Source organism: Pleurodeles waltl, chromosome 7, assembly GCF_031143425.1.
Source record: "Pleurodeles waltl isolate 20211129_DDA chromosome 7, aPleWal1.hap1.20221129, whole genome shotgun sequence".
Taxonomy (NCBI): Eukaryota; Metazoa; Chordata; class Amphibia; order Caudata; family Salamandridae; genus Pleurodeles; species Pleurodeles waltl.
The window spans coordinates 306,558,179-306,573,816 of NC_090446.1; the positions used below are offsets into that span (position 1 = coordinate 306,558,179).

At 42.0% G+C, this 15,638-nt stretch overlaps 1 protein-coding gene across 3 annotated transcripts in view; it reads left to right on the forward strand.

The window, feature by feature from the left end:
* Window positions 1-15,638, forward strand: part of RPRD1B (regulation of nuclear pre-mRNA domain containing 1B) — a 187,673-nt gene that overhangs the window by 96,050 nt on the left and 75,985 nt on the right. For 2 of the 3 annotated variants that reach the window (XM_069243737.1, XM_069243738.1), the window contains exon 3: window positions 657-793. In XM_069243737.1, coding sequence (XP_069099838.1) covers window positions 657-793 — 137 coding nt within the window. Of the gene's footprint in view, window positions 1-656; window positions 815-15,638 lie in introns of all 3 variants that reach the window. The other variant, XM_069243739.1, reaches the window with a different exon arrangement.

Here is a 15,638-nt window from a genome sequence, read left to right on the forward strand (position 1 = left end):
GCCTGTCAAATTTCCTGCCTGTTATTGCAATACACTTTGAACCTACCAGCCTCATCTCCTGTGTTTTAGAAGTGGAGAAGCATTCCCTCCAAGTAATAGAAAACAGTCCTCGTCAAGATTAAAAAAGGTGGTGCCACGGCATATGGTTCCCAGTGAACTAAAACACTGGGCCAATAGTCCAGTTACAATCCTTAAGTGAGTGAATCTTAGACGGTTTTCAGTTAGTCTGTGATATTTACTGGTTGTCTTCAATTGGTCCTCTTCAAGGCAGAGCATCATATCTGCCTTAAGCATTTCAAGTCCTTTACACCAAAAGGACTGCCACACGCAAGATACCCAAAGTCACGGCTGTGGCTGTGGACGGCTTCACTTGAACAACTGACTTCTCAAGGCAGTTTCAAAGAAAAAGTGGATCCCTCGTTGAAGCTGACTGCATGTTTTGTTTGAAAAGTTTCTCTTTGTGAACAAGTAAGTGATTGTGCTCTAATTTTTTAATTGGCATTTTGGTATGATAATTCTGTGTAGCAAAACTGAAACGTGAATATGATCACATGTTCATTATCTACTAAAGTGACCGTACCTTTTACATTATTTTAAAATCTAATTTTGACTCTGCTGTTGACCTGAAGTCACTGTTGTGTTTTACTGATGCACAGAGAAGCAGATGAAGGCTTTAAAAAACCTCTGGAGCGGTTGCTGACAATCTGGCAGGAGAGAAGCGTCTACACTAGCGATTTCATCCAGCAGCTCAGGCTAGCCATCGAAGATTCCAGCAGCCCACCCGAACCGTCAGGTAGGAAGGAGTCATACACAGGTCAGTTATTGTAAAGAATGATGGGTTAATGGCAGGGTAGTGAAAAACTCTACTATTGAACTCACACTTGCAAATGTGTTACTGCAGTGCAAAAGTCATATTCGAGTTTATTAACATAGTCTTGGAAATGTGGCACATAATTGCATGTAATAAATATTTTACACAGGAAGCAGCCACTAGCTCTTGTCGCTGGGATTTTATCTTGCTGCACAAATTCAACCCCTTGCACCCCGGTTTTGGTTAAATACCTTCTGTTAATATAAATACACGTGAAAAATGTCATAAACTATATATGCAGAGGCACTGAGTATAAAATGCTGTTTATTACCATTAATGAGTGATGGGAGGGCGTCATGACTCACTCAAGGCATTGCACCTCGTGAGCCATAGCCCCTCCCCCCTCCCCACCCCCATCACACTCTAGTAATAAATTACGTATTGCACTATGTTGGTCTGTGAGTGTAATACATATAGTCTAACGTTACGCGTAAGGTGAGGTTGCCTAGTACGTAACATATATAATGTACAAGTTTATTGAAGACACGTGTTAACATCTTTTGTTCAGTGGTGGTTTCGGTGCAATAAGTAAATCAGTAGATTTTCATGAAGGACGGTACTTATCGGTAAATGTTTTCTTTGATTCTTTTGAATTTCAGTGCTTGCTGTACCAATCAGATACAGGCAACAGTATTTTAGCGTGTGTGAATCAACACAGGTCGAAACTACCCCATTTTACCAATATTTATCTTTGTTACAGATCAAATCTCATCATCAGTGGTACTTTCCTACTGGGAAGTTTTGGTAAATTTTGGAGTTGCCTACGATGTTGGCAGTTTGTGCTGGAAATTTGTTTCCAGCGTAAATTAATTTGGGATTTTCTCACTCCTCTTTATCATACACACTACACAACCGAAATAGTTATGCTCCGCAGGTTATTTCAACGCTGCCACTTCAACTGGTTTCCTATTTTATGCAGATGTGGTAGGTTTGTGCTTATGGGTTCATATTTGCATCTATTTTATTCTTGTTATTGAGTTGTTTGTCTTTGAAAAGTGATATGCACTTTGTTGACTTTTTATTTATTTATTTTTTAAACCTGTTTTTAGACCACTTTGTAGAGTCACTGAAGTATTCCTTCCGAATACTACTTGCACGCTCTCTTAGATGCTTTATTGCATCCTGGAAACAGGGAACGTCATTGGTCATTCGCGGCATTTATAGCTATCCAAAAAAATGTGGGCTAATGATCGTGTTAACATGTGAAAACACAGATGGTGTTGAGTGCAACTAAAGGAGAATTATTATTTTTGAAAGATTTAAAGACACGTTTCGTATGAAATCAGTTTCAGTGTTTTATTTGTTGAAAAACGCGAGAGCTCAATTTGTGAAGCTATTTGCTTCGGTAACTGATCACGCTGGATGTGAGGAAACATGGAATGTAGGGTTCTTTATTTTTATTATTAATTGTTAATGTTAACCCTGTCCTTCAATTAAGTTCCACAGTCCGGAGCTGAGCTCTTCCTCACGGCTGCCTGTTGTATGTTTACCATCCGATATTTAAAAAAAGTTACTCTGCAATATGTCAGCATAATTATTTTGTGCACGCCAACGACGCATCTGTGCTCCGTAACGGACAAAACAGTTTATAATTGAGAAACGCATGAATAAAAGTTATTTTGTCCAGGTCACTTCACAGTGAGTGGCTGAACCGTACCCAAAAATCACCAAGTCCAAACAGAAATATCTTGGCTTGCCAATTTTGAAACGTTTACTTCAACTGGAGATAAATTGTCCTCTGCAGGATACATGCTTTGCAAATTAACATTCATCTCCTGTTCTGCTAATTGAATTTGTAATCGTGCCACTAAGGATGCACACCACTTAGATAATCCATCAATTTTTCAGGCAGTAGGTCTGTAAGAGGCACTCAACCATTAGGTGTTCCTTAATGGCTCCCCCATTCACCTCAACTTATTTGGCTTTCTTCACCTCGTTTATAATCATTATGTGCAATTATGTAATAGCATAACAATGATAACCCAGCGTATTTTGGTTTTCTGTGCCTACCTTGAAGTAATTACGATGGCTAGCACTGATTTTGGGGAAACTGTATAGTTTCTGGCTTAAATCTATTTCTCAAATGGTCGGAACGAGTTGAACTGCTTCACCCTAGCATGAATGGTAGTTGCTTCTGTGAAGCTGTTAAAAATAGGCTCTAGAAAAATGTTGATTACCTGAATAAGAATTCTCGCAAACTCCGATTTTTTGCCTTACATGCAGCAAGAAGTTTGCCAGAATGCTTTTTCACTGAATGTTGACCCTCAGGCCTTCACTTTGTCCGTAAAAGGTCTCATTGGTACTGTGAAACAGTGTGCTGCAGCTACAATATGTTTTCTGCTTGAACCATCCTCCTACCTGTATCTTGATATTCACCTTTTTTTCTGGTGTGAATAAAACAACTAGGATCAAAACTAATCCTTTTGTTGCAGTTTGTATACTACATGCCTAATCGTTACTGGAATGCGGTACTGGGACCCTGAGCAGAGTTAGTTCAGAGCCATCGTGGAATTGATCTGATTGCTGAAATATAACCCACAAAGCCTTTGCTCTGGTTCATTGAGAAATTTCCATTAAATGCTTTGATACCAGTAGAGCGATCGGTTGAGCTACACTTCCACAGAATCCTAAGCTTTCATTTTGCTTTGTGTTATGAAACTTAAATGGGGTTATCACCAAATTGTGCTAAATGTTCAACTACCATTTCTGAATTTTTCCCAGTCTCAATGTGTCTGTACCGTGCCCCAATATGACGTAACGAGAAAGTGGATCAGTAGTTTTGAAATCTGATAGAGACCTCTAGTTGCAGATTCCTTAACTTTGAATTCTCCCCAGACATCAGGCTGGATCTGTAAGATTTTCATGAGCATTACCCCTGTATGCCATTAAGTGGCGTTGATCACCTCCGCGTTCGATGTCAGTGGCGTCTCTGCTGAATATGACGTTGTAGTTCCTATATTTGTGCCACCGCGGCGCACTGACGTCAGTTGTCTTCTTTCAACACCTGCAAGCGTTGATCCGAAGAGAGCTACCCCTCAGTCAGTTTTTGACTGGCCTTTTTTGTCTTTTTGTCCAGTTTTTTCAAGTGTTATACTTGTGGTGTGTTGAGTATGTCCTCCAGAAAGTCAGGCTTCAAGTCCTGTGGATCCTGTCATCAGATGATGTCTTTGACGGATCCTCACCATGTGTGTCTTTGGTTCCTTAAGCATGACCACGACCCAAAGTCGTGGTCTGAGTGTCGAGCCATGCATCTGAACACTTTGAGGGAATGGCCCCTGAAGCTGATGACGGCCTGGTGCTTGTCACAGCGTGTGGAGATCTCAGTCGATAGGAAGGTTCCGGAATCAGTGGCGGAATCCTCCATCATAGTCGTCCCACTCCAAGTCCTCAGGGCGATCAGGTAAGTTGAGCCACAAGAAGAAATCCAAGAAGTCAAAGCGTACTTCGAGTTCTCATCCGTCGGCCAATGAGTCGAGGGAGCATCATTGGTTTAGGCCTCGTTCTGCGTATCCTGCACCAAATCTATGCCTCCCCAAGTTTCTGGGAGTCAGAGCGACCTCTGCCCAACTCAGACATTTAGGAGGCCATGCGCCTCCTTATTGGGCAGCCTGACATGGCTGGAGGGCCTTCGGCCTGCGGAGTCAGAAAGAACCCCTCAGGGTACTCAAAAGTACCCTTTCTACAAGTGAGGTAACAAGATAATATCACCCTTGCTTGCTCTCCCACTAGTGGTGCTAGTAACCATAGGGAAGCTTAAAGCACTGGCACACTGCCACAATCATGGCAGCATAAGTCAGGCAACTTCACTTACGTAGGTCAGATAAAGATCTAGGGAAGTTGTGCAAGCACCCTCTAGCTAAGGGCTGACAATTCCTTCAATAAATTCATAGGCTCTTTTCCACAGTGTTTGGGGGCAGTATAGATGGGGTTGTCCAGCAACCCTTGAACTATGGTACTGGGCATACTATTCCTCTTTAGCCCAGTGCTGAAAGCTCTTTACGTCGACACACTGAGCAAGCCTGTCTAAAGGCTTGGATCAGAGCACCTGGTTGTGATTCACTCCTGGTGCCAACAGGGAGTGAGTGCTTCATAGAGGAGAAAATCCTAACCTGGCTTCTTAAGAGTGCATGCAGTTGCAGCCAGATAATCTCTTCATTCATCTGTGACCTCTTCCTGTAAGTTTCCAAGCAGCAACCAGAAGGATAGGAATGCTGCTCCAGTTCGTCTTCGACAACTTTCTGATGCCTGCAGCACAGCTCCCTGCACAGAAAATGTCCACACTACTTCATATTGTACTTTTGTTATGCTCCAGCTGCCAATTCAGGATCCTGTTCTTAGTATGCATACTCCAGAACATGTCAGCACCTTACCGACCAGGAATTTGCCACCAGCATTACTTACAACTTACCTTCTCATATGTGAAAAAAGATATTCTAATGAGTGTGAATGGTTGGAGGAGAGGCACATCCACTTCAAATCAAGGCTAACCAACTAAAAAAGATGCTGCAATGTGGAGGTGTGCCGCAAAAGTCCTCATCTTGGTATGCATATTCCAGCATATACCAACGCCTTACCACCAAGGTAATGGTCGGCAGTATTACAACCTCCCTTCTTGTATGTTAAATATATTGTAATGAGTGTGATAGGTTGAGGCAGAGGGGCACAGCCATTTAAAATTAAGTCTAAGAAAATAAAAACCATATTCCAACATGTCCTTGTGCCTCCGGAGCGTCTTTAATGGTGACAGTCTGTCCAGATTCACCTTACCTGTGAAGCTGATGTTTCTCAAAGGAGCAGAAGAGATCCACAGAAAGTTAGCAAAGAAACAGAATGTTTTCTCCATTATTGGATCTTTCATAGATTCACATGCTTGAATTATTCCTTGTCGTCAAAGTGAAAGTCCCATGGTATCATAGAAAGCAGTAATCATTGATCTGTATAGGAGTCAATGTTAAAAAAAAAAAAAAAAAAAAAAAAAAAAACTTCAATAGCTTATCCTTATCATTTAATAAGACCCAATGTCCGGCCAATCAGGCAACAGCACCCTTTAGAGCCCTCACTGATGAGGTTCCAGTTTCTCAAACGTTCTACCGCATGTCATGTGATGGAGTCTCCCTGAGCTCTGCTCAGTTTACTGTTTTTTTGAAGACTTCACTTCAGGATGATAGCATTGACAATCATTATAACAGTGAGAATCCTTTCAACCAAGAAATCACTGACCAAGACACAGTCGATGATGTCGCTGGCAGAGCCAACACCACCACAACCGACCTTGCTGACAAAGAGAGAACTGTTGAAGAGAGAAATGTCTACGGAGCGGACTGTAGCCATGTCGACGATTGCAACACCAATGAGAATATTGTCGACAGCGATTCCAGTAACAATACCGTCAATGAAAACTTCATTTCTGCCATTGTCAAGAATTCTGACAAGGGACAATTTTACCCGCTCACACATCACAGAGTAAGGTTTCACCCTTCCCATGGCACATTTACTAGATAATGACAAATCTGAAGATGATGGCTTCTTTGGGGTTAGCTCATAGCCCATCTGAGCTCCATCTGAGCTCCATGTGAAGTGCCAGGAGGATGACTAAATGAGGAGCAGTATTATGAAGAACAATTTTATGCTTCCGGGAGATAGCCGGAACAGTATCAAGAGGGATGTTCTGGTTGTGCCGCCAGAAGAAATCAGTTCAGATGCCACTGTCTCTAATTAATCATCTACAAAATATGCTCCAGGATTACTATAGAAGATTCCCGGATCCAGCAGCAATTGCTCCTTCAGCACACATGCCAAGATAAATGCGCTCTCCTCAGGTCCACACATCGATTATAAGCCTGCTGCATGTTTTAAGAGGACTGGTGGCCCTATTACCCACACTGGCTGCAACATTAGCTGATTCTCCAGAGGATGACCATCTTCCACAGATGAAGACAAAGAAGAAGGGAAAATCGGAGACACTGCCTCAAGTCCCAATGAACGGGATGACTACCTGATCCCAACACCATCCCCTCCAGTACCACCACCAGTGGATTCCCCACCGGCCGACGTTTGTGGCTTCCTTAATCTTATGGAAAGGGCATCTAGAAGGTTTCAGTTGCCTTTACTGATAAGGCAATCATATTGTTTCCTTTATAATTTTAAATAGCTCATTAAAAAATCTATTAGAGCCATTCCTATTGTGAACTATATTTTAGATGAGGCCTCCAACCAAGGAAATACCCAGCTACAATATCAGCAGTCCTACCTAGAAGGGATACAAAGTTTGAAAGTACCAGGTGACACTCTGGCATGTTTGATTGGCCTCTGTAATATCACAAGTGGCCCAGCATTGTTCTAAGAATCCGTCCACTCCTATTTCCACACCACCACGCAGAGACTGTTTTAGGCTGAACAATATCAGGAAGGGTTGCTCTTTCATGGCAGCCACTTCTGCCAAAGCTGCAAACTCCCTGGCAATACTAGGCTGCTCTGACAGACAGATGTGGTCAGACATTGCTATGTATATTGGCCTCTTGCCAGAGGATGTAAAAGAGGAGGTCAGGTCAGTTCTACAGGAAGGGCAAAGAACCTCTGCAGAGATTAGCAACTTCTCTTCAGCTGGGTTCAGGCAACTGGCAGGTACAGCTGCCTTTGGAGGCAGGTATAACTGAAGACTATATCCTACAGCCAGAAATTCAGAGTAAGAATCTTGATCTGCCTTACAGTTGTGAAGCCCTCTTCTCCAGACATGTGGCTAATGCTCTCCAGACCATAACAACTGATACCAGTGCGTCCAAACTACTGGGAACACTACAAATGAGGATACACCTCTTTCAGGGAGCTAGGGGTAGAGTATCATGCTCCTATAGAGAAGGCTGCCAACCATACAGGCAACAATACCAGTTTTTTCAAAGTCAATATCGCTCCTAGTATTCCCAGCAACCAAACAGGCAACTGCCTTGAACGGCGTACAAACGGACACCTGAAGGTAAACAACCTTCCAGAGGTAGAGACACTGCCAGAAAGCAGTGACCTTTCAGTGATGGCAGTTACGCCTCACAAGAACAACTTGGGGGTCCAATCTCAGCTTATCTCAATCAGGAGTCTGTGATAGCATCACACAGATAGGTACTAGATGTAATTGTTCGTGAACAATCAGTCAATCAATCAGTGTTTGTAAAGCACGGCTACTCACCCAGGAGAGTCTCAAGGCACTGGGGAGGGGGCCCTAATCGGAAGAGCCACGTCTTGAGGTGCTTCCTGAAGATGGTGAGCGACAGGCTTCGTTTGAGGTGCAGGGGAGGTTGTTCCAGCTCTTCGCTGCAGTGTAGGTAAAAGATGGTCCTCCTGCGGTGGTTTTGCGTATGCAAGGGACGGTGGCCATGGCCGTCTGGGCAGAGCGGAGGGATCTGGTGGGTGTGTGGAAGGAGATGCGGTGGTTCACGTAGGCTGGTCCTGCGTTGGGTATGGCCTTGTACTTGTGGGTGAGAAGTAGTCTGAAACAGAGACCTCATTCCAAGGTAATAAGGACTGTGGGACTCTTCTCAAGGACACGGTACTGGCAGGTTAGGTATAACACACCTAGCTCTCTTTAGGTTAAAGATTAGGTTCATCATGCTAGGATACTAGGGTTTATTTCACACCTGCTTTAAATTGTATGTTATTGCAAGATGGTGCGGTCTTTGTATTCATGATTCTCGTTTTTACCATTCTGTTTCTTGCATTGTTCATTCCCCTAATCGTTGCAGCCCATGCTATTTATTGTAGAATGCAGTCTTGTTAATATAACCTATTGAAAACTTTACTGCATATCTTTCATTGCTTGTGTATGACTCAGACATGTTGTTCATGTGAGAAAGGGGTAATGTACGTTTAACTACAATCTCCCTGAGAGGTCGAACTCTTGCGTCCATGCATAAAGGCTGCCACAAATCACCTTTTACTTTTTGAGTTTTTGGTGAGGTACTGCTTGTGAGCTGGGAGGTTTGGGCTGACAGTTGCGACTTGTTGTAGGATTGGCCTAGTCACCTACAAACAAAAGTGCAGTCATCCCCACATCAGATGTGTTGCCTAGAGCAGGAGTCAAACTACGACACCCACCCCACCCTCGCAGGCTGATTGGCCAGTGACAATAATTCAGGCGGCAGCCCATGAGCCTGTTATCTATAACCTACAAGATCAATCAGCAACATTTTAAAGATAAGGACACCCTTTAGCCAGGATGTTAGACTTTTCATCCTTGGTGTGGTCTCCCTTAACCTTTTCCCTTTGTTCCCCAGGTTGTTGATGTGTGCTGGACTCTGATTTTGCTGTTTTTGTTACTCTGGGCACTTTACCACTGCTAACCAGTGCTAAAGTGCAAGTGCTCTTTTACAAAATGTGTATGTAACTGGTTTATCCATGATTGGCATATTTGGTTTACTAGTAAGTCCCTAGTAAAATGCACTAGAGGTGCCAGTTCCTGTAAATCAAATGCTGCTAGTGGGCCTGCAGCACTGGTTGTGCCACCTACATAAGTAGCTTGGTAATCATGTCTCGGACCTGCCACTGCAGTGTCTGTGTGTGCAGTTTTTACTGTAAATTTGACTTAGCATGTGTACCCACTTGCCAGGCTTATACCCTAGTGTTCATTACAAGACCAACAGATGTTCCCCAGAAGTGCCACCACCTCCCCATCTTACAAGTATCAGCCATAGGCACCAATAAAAGAGGTCCCAAAGACTCGAAGTGGAACCTTTTTCTACTTTTGTTTCTTCCTTACACGGAAAGTCAGGAGACTGGTGCTCCATCTTAGGTCTTCGCAAACTCAACAGATACTTCAGAAAAACAATCATTTAGAATGATTACCCATCAGGCGGTATTGTATCTTCTCAATCAAGGGGATTGCATGACTATTCTTGATCTCCAGGATGGATACGTTCATATGCTCAGGAATTTGCAATGCTTTGGTTGAATTGGGATAAGGTAACCAGCTCCTACTACCAGTAGAAGGTACTACCGCTCGGACTAAAATTGGCACCACACGTAACCAAATGTCTGGCTTCAGTGGCAGCCTATCTCAGACAGAGAGGAGTGCAGGTTTTTTCATAACAATTCGACTGGCTGATAAAAGCACCTACATCTCAGCAAGCAGCATGGGATAAAACAGCCCGTCTCTCACACTTTAACAGCCTAGGCCTCATGGTCAATGTACAGAAATCTCATCTCACCCTGACAAGTCTTGACCTTCTTGGGAGCATTGGTAGATACCAAACAGAAAAAAGCATGTGCCTTGCAAGAAAGGCAGACAAAAATTCAACAACTAGCGTGGAAATTAAGCAGAAAAAGTGTCCATTTCTGTTCAGTTATACAAGTCATTCCTCGGAATGTTCTCCTCTTGCATCCTACTAATTATACATTTTCACCTTCATTTGCGACTGTTACAAGAGGAGTTGGACAAACATTGGTTACAAACCCAAAGGTCGTTCGGCGTCATTCGGATTACTCCGATCATGATCACAGCCATGGACAGGTGGGAGAAGAAAATGAACCTATCCAAGGATCTAGCATTTCTTGCGCAAATTTCAGATTATGTTATCTCGACGGACGTGTCCCTGGAAGAATGGGGTGCCATTCTACAGGATTTAACAAGTCGCACGTGGAACCACCTTCGGAAGAAAATGCACATAAACCTGATCAAACTCAAAGCCAAGCATTGGCCCTAATCTTTTTCCTCCTCAGAAAAGCAAAATCATCAGTGCTAATCTGCACTGACAATACTACCAGCATGGATTATATAAACAAATAGGGAAGCACATACTCACCAGCGCTGTCAGTGCAGGAAATCTGGAAATGGGCTCTGCAACATCAAATAACACTCAAAGTAGAGCATATGCCAGGACCAACCAGTGTCCTCGCAGGACCGATGCCATCTGGCATGAATGGTAGATCGACGACCAAATTCTGGACAACATCTTCGATCTTTGGGGCAAACCAAACTCTTAGACCTGTTTGTGACAAGAGAGAATCAGAAATACTAATTCTTCCTAAGCTGGCACACACAGGAGGGATCCTGGAGGAATGTATTTTCGCTCAGATGGTCATGATCTATGCGTGTGCTTTTCCCCCTATACCCTTTATCGCAAGATTCATCAGGAAACTGATAAGAGAACCTTGCTGAGTACTCCTGATTGCTCCCAGGTGGCCCAGGCCGTTCTGGTTCATAGACCTCCCCTTAGATCAAACCCATATTCAACTGAAGCCCTTTTCAACACACTGACGATGAACTAAGGCCAGGTCCTTCATCTGAACACGACATCTCTACACTTATCGGCCTGGCTCCTGATTTCACTAAATTTGCCATGCTAAACATTCCTTCAGACTAGAAAACTCCCTGCAAAGGCCAGGGCAGATACCACTAATAATACATAAGATTCAGAAGAGCGAATAACACAACCTCGCTGTGGTCTAGCAGGATAATATACCAATTCCTCAAAGGCCTCTTCAGGACATTTCCATTTGTAAAGATGCCTCGTCCCTCATGGCACCTTAATATAGAGCTGGGGCAGTTGACGAAGGCCCCTTTTGTCCCATTCATAAAACAGAATTAAAATACCTGACTTGGAAAACAGCACTTTTTGTAGCACTCACATCAACAAGGAGAGTCAGTGACATTCAGGCATTCACAATAAAAGAACCATTCCTGCAATTCAAACAAGACAGTGTGGTGCTTAAGATCAGTCCTACGTTTATATAAAAGTCCCTTCTAATTTCTTTCTGAATGAGCCCATAGTATTAAGGACATTCCTTGCCAACCACCAAATTATGACCGAGAAACCGTTACATACATTGGACGTGAAAAGATGTATCAAATTCTACTTACACATAACTCGTAAAATTTGCAAAGCAAATCAGTTATTTGTTGCCTATGGACACCTACAAGGAATTATCGGTTTCCAAACACGGCATAGCTAAATGGATTGCAGCAGCTATCCAATTCTGTCACAGAAAAGCTGGAAAACTATTGTCAAGCAAAGTCAAAGCTCATTCAACCAGAGCTGACTCTACCACCACAGTTCTCTTTGCTGGTGTGCCCATTCAGCAAATATGTCGAGCAGCAACATGGTGGAACAGGCACACCTTTACACAGCATTACTACATAGAATCCTCTGGCAGAGCGAAGCGGTGATGGGGCAAGCAGTATTACATTATCTGTTTCACTAAGGTGAGCATTTCTAGCTATCTTTCCCACAATCTGCTATAGTATAATAATATTACTATTTGCCAGTGTTAACTGCTTACTATTCAGATTCTATGAAAGATGCAATACTGGTGAAGAAAATTAGTTACTTACCTGTACCTGTAGTTCTCTAGTATTGGTATCTTTCATAAATTCACATGCGACCCAACCTCCTCTCCATAAATGCTCTCCTCATTTTCTACATTTTATATCCCACTTATGCTAGAAAAATCTAAAGCCTCAGCAGTGAGGGATCCAATGGGTGCTGCTGCCTGATTGGCTGGACTTTGGGTCTTATTAAATGATGACTATAAGGTATTGAAGTTAATTTTTTTTAACATTAAATCCTGTATAAATTATTGTTTAATACTATTTATGGTACGTGGGGACTTTCATTTCGACAACAGGGAATGATTCAAGAATTGTAATATATGACGTTTTCCAATACTGTAGAACTATAGTTGCAGGCAAGTAACTAATTTTCTTCTGGGTAATGGGTATGACCTGTGTAAATATTAATAAACAATCTTAGGTGTTTTTTTTAACTGTGCTCGACTCACTGACTTATTACGTTTGTTTGAATTTTCTAAGGTGAAAAGTTCTAAGTGCGTTTTTCTGAACACTGGGCTATTTGAGCATGACTTTTTCTGGGTGTATCTTGTATTCAAGCCTCCTACCAAAAAGAGTTCTTGCTTGGGAATCCAGCCATGGATTTTGACATTGGTACTTGGCAACATGAGAACCCACTCCCAAGCTAGGTGCTCCCACTTTGTGCTAGCTGAAAACCTGTTGGTGCTGTTAATTTGATTCCTGAGGTCACCATTGAAGATTGAGATCTCCTATAACATAGAAGCAGCCTTAGCTCTCCCAGCAAAGCTAGGCAGTCAAGACTCAGATCCCCAAGCAGTGTCGGATGTGGAGCAGGCCACAAAGCCTTTTGACAGGGACTATTGTGCTTCCAAAGACAACCATCCAAAATAATGGTTATGGTTGCCCCCATTCAAAGTAAAAATAAAAATAAAAAAAACAGAAGCTAACTGTCTAGAATTCTGTTTGGAAAAACATATACTAGTCAGAGACATGCTTCATAAGCATGCCAATACCATACTGCTCAAGTTAATTAATTACTCCTTCCAAGCTACAGTGTTCATAGAATATTTCAAGCGTTACTTCTTGGCTTTTTGCTCATACTGCTACTTAGTGGATATTCCTGATCACACTTAATGAAATCTCATTTGGACATTTTTGACGCTTGTGCTTGGGTGCTCTACAGCCTTTCACGTTGTGTAGGCATGTGTGACGTAACTTTATCCAGTACCTTTTGAAAGATTTTCGTTTTCAAAACTATTTTGCTTACTACCTGTTACACAGGAGATGTTGATTAGGTAGGTGCATGCTTCCATGGTTGAGGCTTTTGAAACAGTTTTAAAAAGGATACGTTTTATTCAGTCTGTCTCTGGGTCCCCTTCTACTGTGCATTTTGAGAAATTGTTCTATTTGTTATATCTGAGGTAATATGTCCTGGTTATCTTCAAACTGTTAATCATACTGGGTAGTTTGCATTGATGCATCTTTGCATCCTTTAGTCCTTTTGCCTCTACAGGTAAACAGTTTTGCTTACCTCACTAAAGAGCTTGTCCTTGATGGTTTTAAGACTTACATAAAAAGATAAAACAGTAGTTTTTCTTTTTGTGGCTCATTCTACTTTGGTTGACAATCAAACCTGCCATTAATTCATACCCTTTTAAGAGACCAGTTTATCCATTTTGATATGTTTGAAAGAGCTGTGCCACATTAGCCGCCGTTGGTTCCACAATGTTTTCTGGAGGTATTACATTAAAACTATTTGTAGAAGTTGTGTCATGTGTAATAGGGGTGGGGATAGAAAGGAAAGTTTGAATAAGTCTGGATGAAATCTGTTTGAAGTGTGTGTAATTTAAGTATTTTTATGTTACTTTTGACACACAAAATTATAGAAATTATTCTGTTACCCCTCTTTGCATAATTACACGCAGTTTGCAGTAAATATTTACCTCAACGGCACGGGAACAACACTAATAAGAGAATGAGTGGCTATTGTTTGCAGTGCTTTTGGTTGTTTTTGTAATTATCATTTAGTGCTAAATGCATCTTTACGTCCAAAGTGGATGCAGGGATGCTTTGCACCCTAAAAAACAGCTCCATATGCCAGTTTTGCAATTCACACAATTACCTAAAAGCAAATTTCGCACAGCCCTAGTGTGTATGCTGCTTGTGTGTGTGTCCTTAAATTATGCCTAACTGATAGCTAGGACAAGGCACCTATTACAAAATTGTGGTAGTACTCTTTAGGACACCCAATTTTTGCACTTGGTTCTTTTCTTAACAGCATTTCTGCACTATTGTCTGCTGCCCTAAATGGTGTCAAATGTGGACTTTAAGGGCCTATACTACCTCTTCTGACCATTAACTGATCACATTTGTTTCCACAACACCATGACCCCATTTGCCATTGTACTTTATTGTATTGAAAGATTTGTGTAACGCTTTAAACAGTTCTGTCACCTGAAACACTGGTTGCTAGAGTGTATGTATAGTATCAGTCAAGAAAGAACTGCAGGGTGTGGTCAAGGGACCATAATGAGGCTACCCCTGTCCTGCAGAGGAACTCAAATTTGTTCACTAGGCTTATGGGTTCCCCTTTGGAGCCAGTTCATTAGCACTTCCTCTCTTGGAAGGTAGTTTGCCTTTATGGCTATCACTTCTTTTAGGAGAGTAAGTGAAATTCAAGCTTTGTCAGCTGAAGAAACCTTAAAGCAGGTTCACAAATATTGGGTGGCTCTGAGAATGCACGCTCTTTTATTTATTTATTTTGCCAGAAGTAGTCTCTCCTTTTAATGTCAACCAGTCCATTGACTAGCTGTTTTTTTCCCCGCCATCCACATTCACTAGCTGAAACAGCACTACACACTTTGGATGGTTGAAGAGCCATTATGTATTATGTGAGCCGTACTGTTAGAAAGACCTAGCAACTATTTGTTGCTAATGCAGATCTTCACCTTGGCAACCCTATTTGGAACACCAAAAACATCAAAAAGTGTTCCTCCGGTTTCCAAGGTTCACTAATCGTGCGCTAAGGATGGTTGTTATGTTGTTGTTGGGTTATAATTATCAAAATGGTCCATGCATATAGCCTTAACATTTTTTAAAATACATATTTCTATGACCATGTACAAAGAAAGCAACCACTCTTCTGCATTAAGTGGCGTGCTTCATTCTTGTGGTTGCTCCTATGTCTGCACCAAAATTGGCAGTAAACTGGCCTCTTTATTCTTTTAGTATGTGTGTTTTGGATTCCGTTTGTCTGAATTATTGTTGAGTTACATTTTATGGGCCTTGAGCACTGATTGTTAAAATTGCCTTCAGGTGGGTTGCATATGTCAGATTTCGTGAAAAAGTTATTCAAAACGATTCTAAGCAGGATTAAAAACCAATCTTGCATATTGTGGTCTAGGCCATACTATGCTCCCTTCTCTCTAACAATATTTAGCTGACCTATTTCATCCTATTGAAATGGTGACCAAT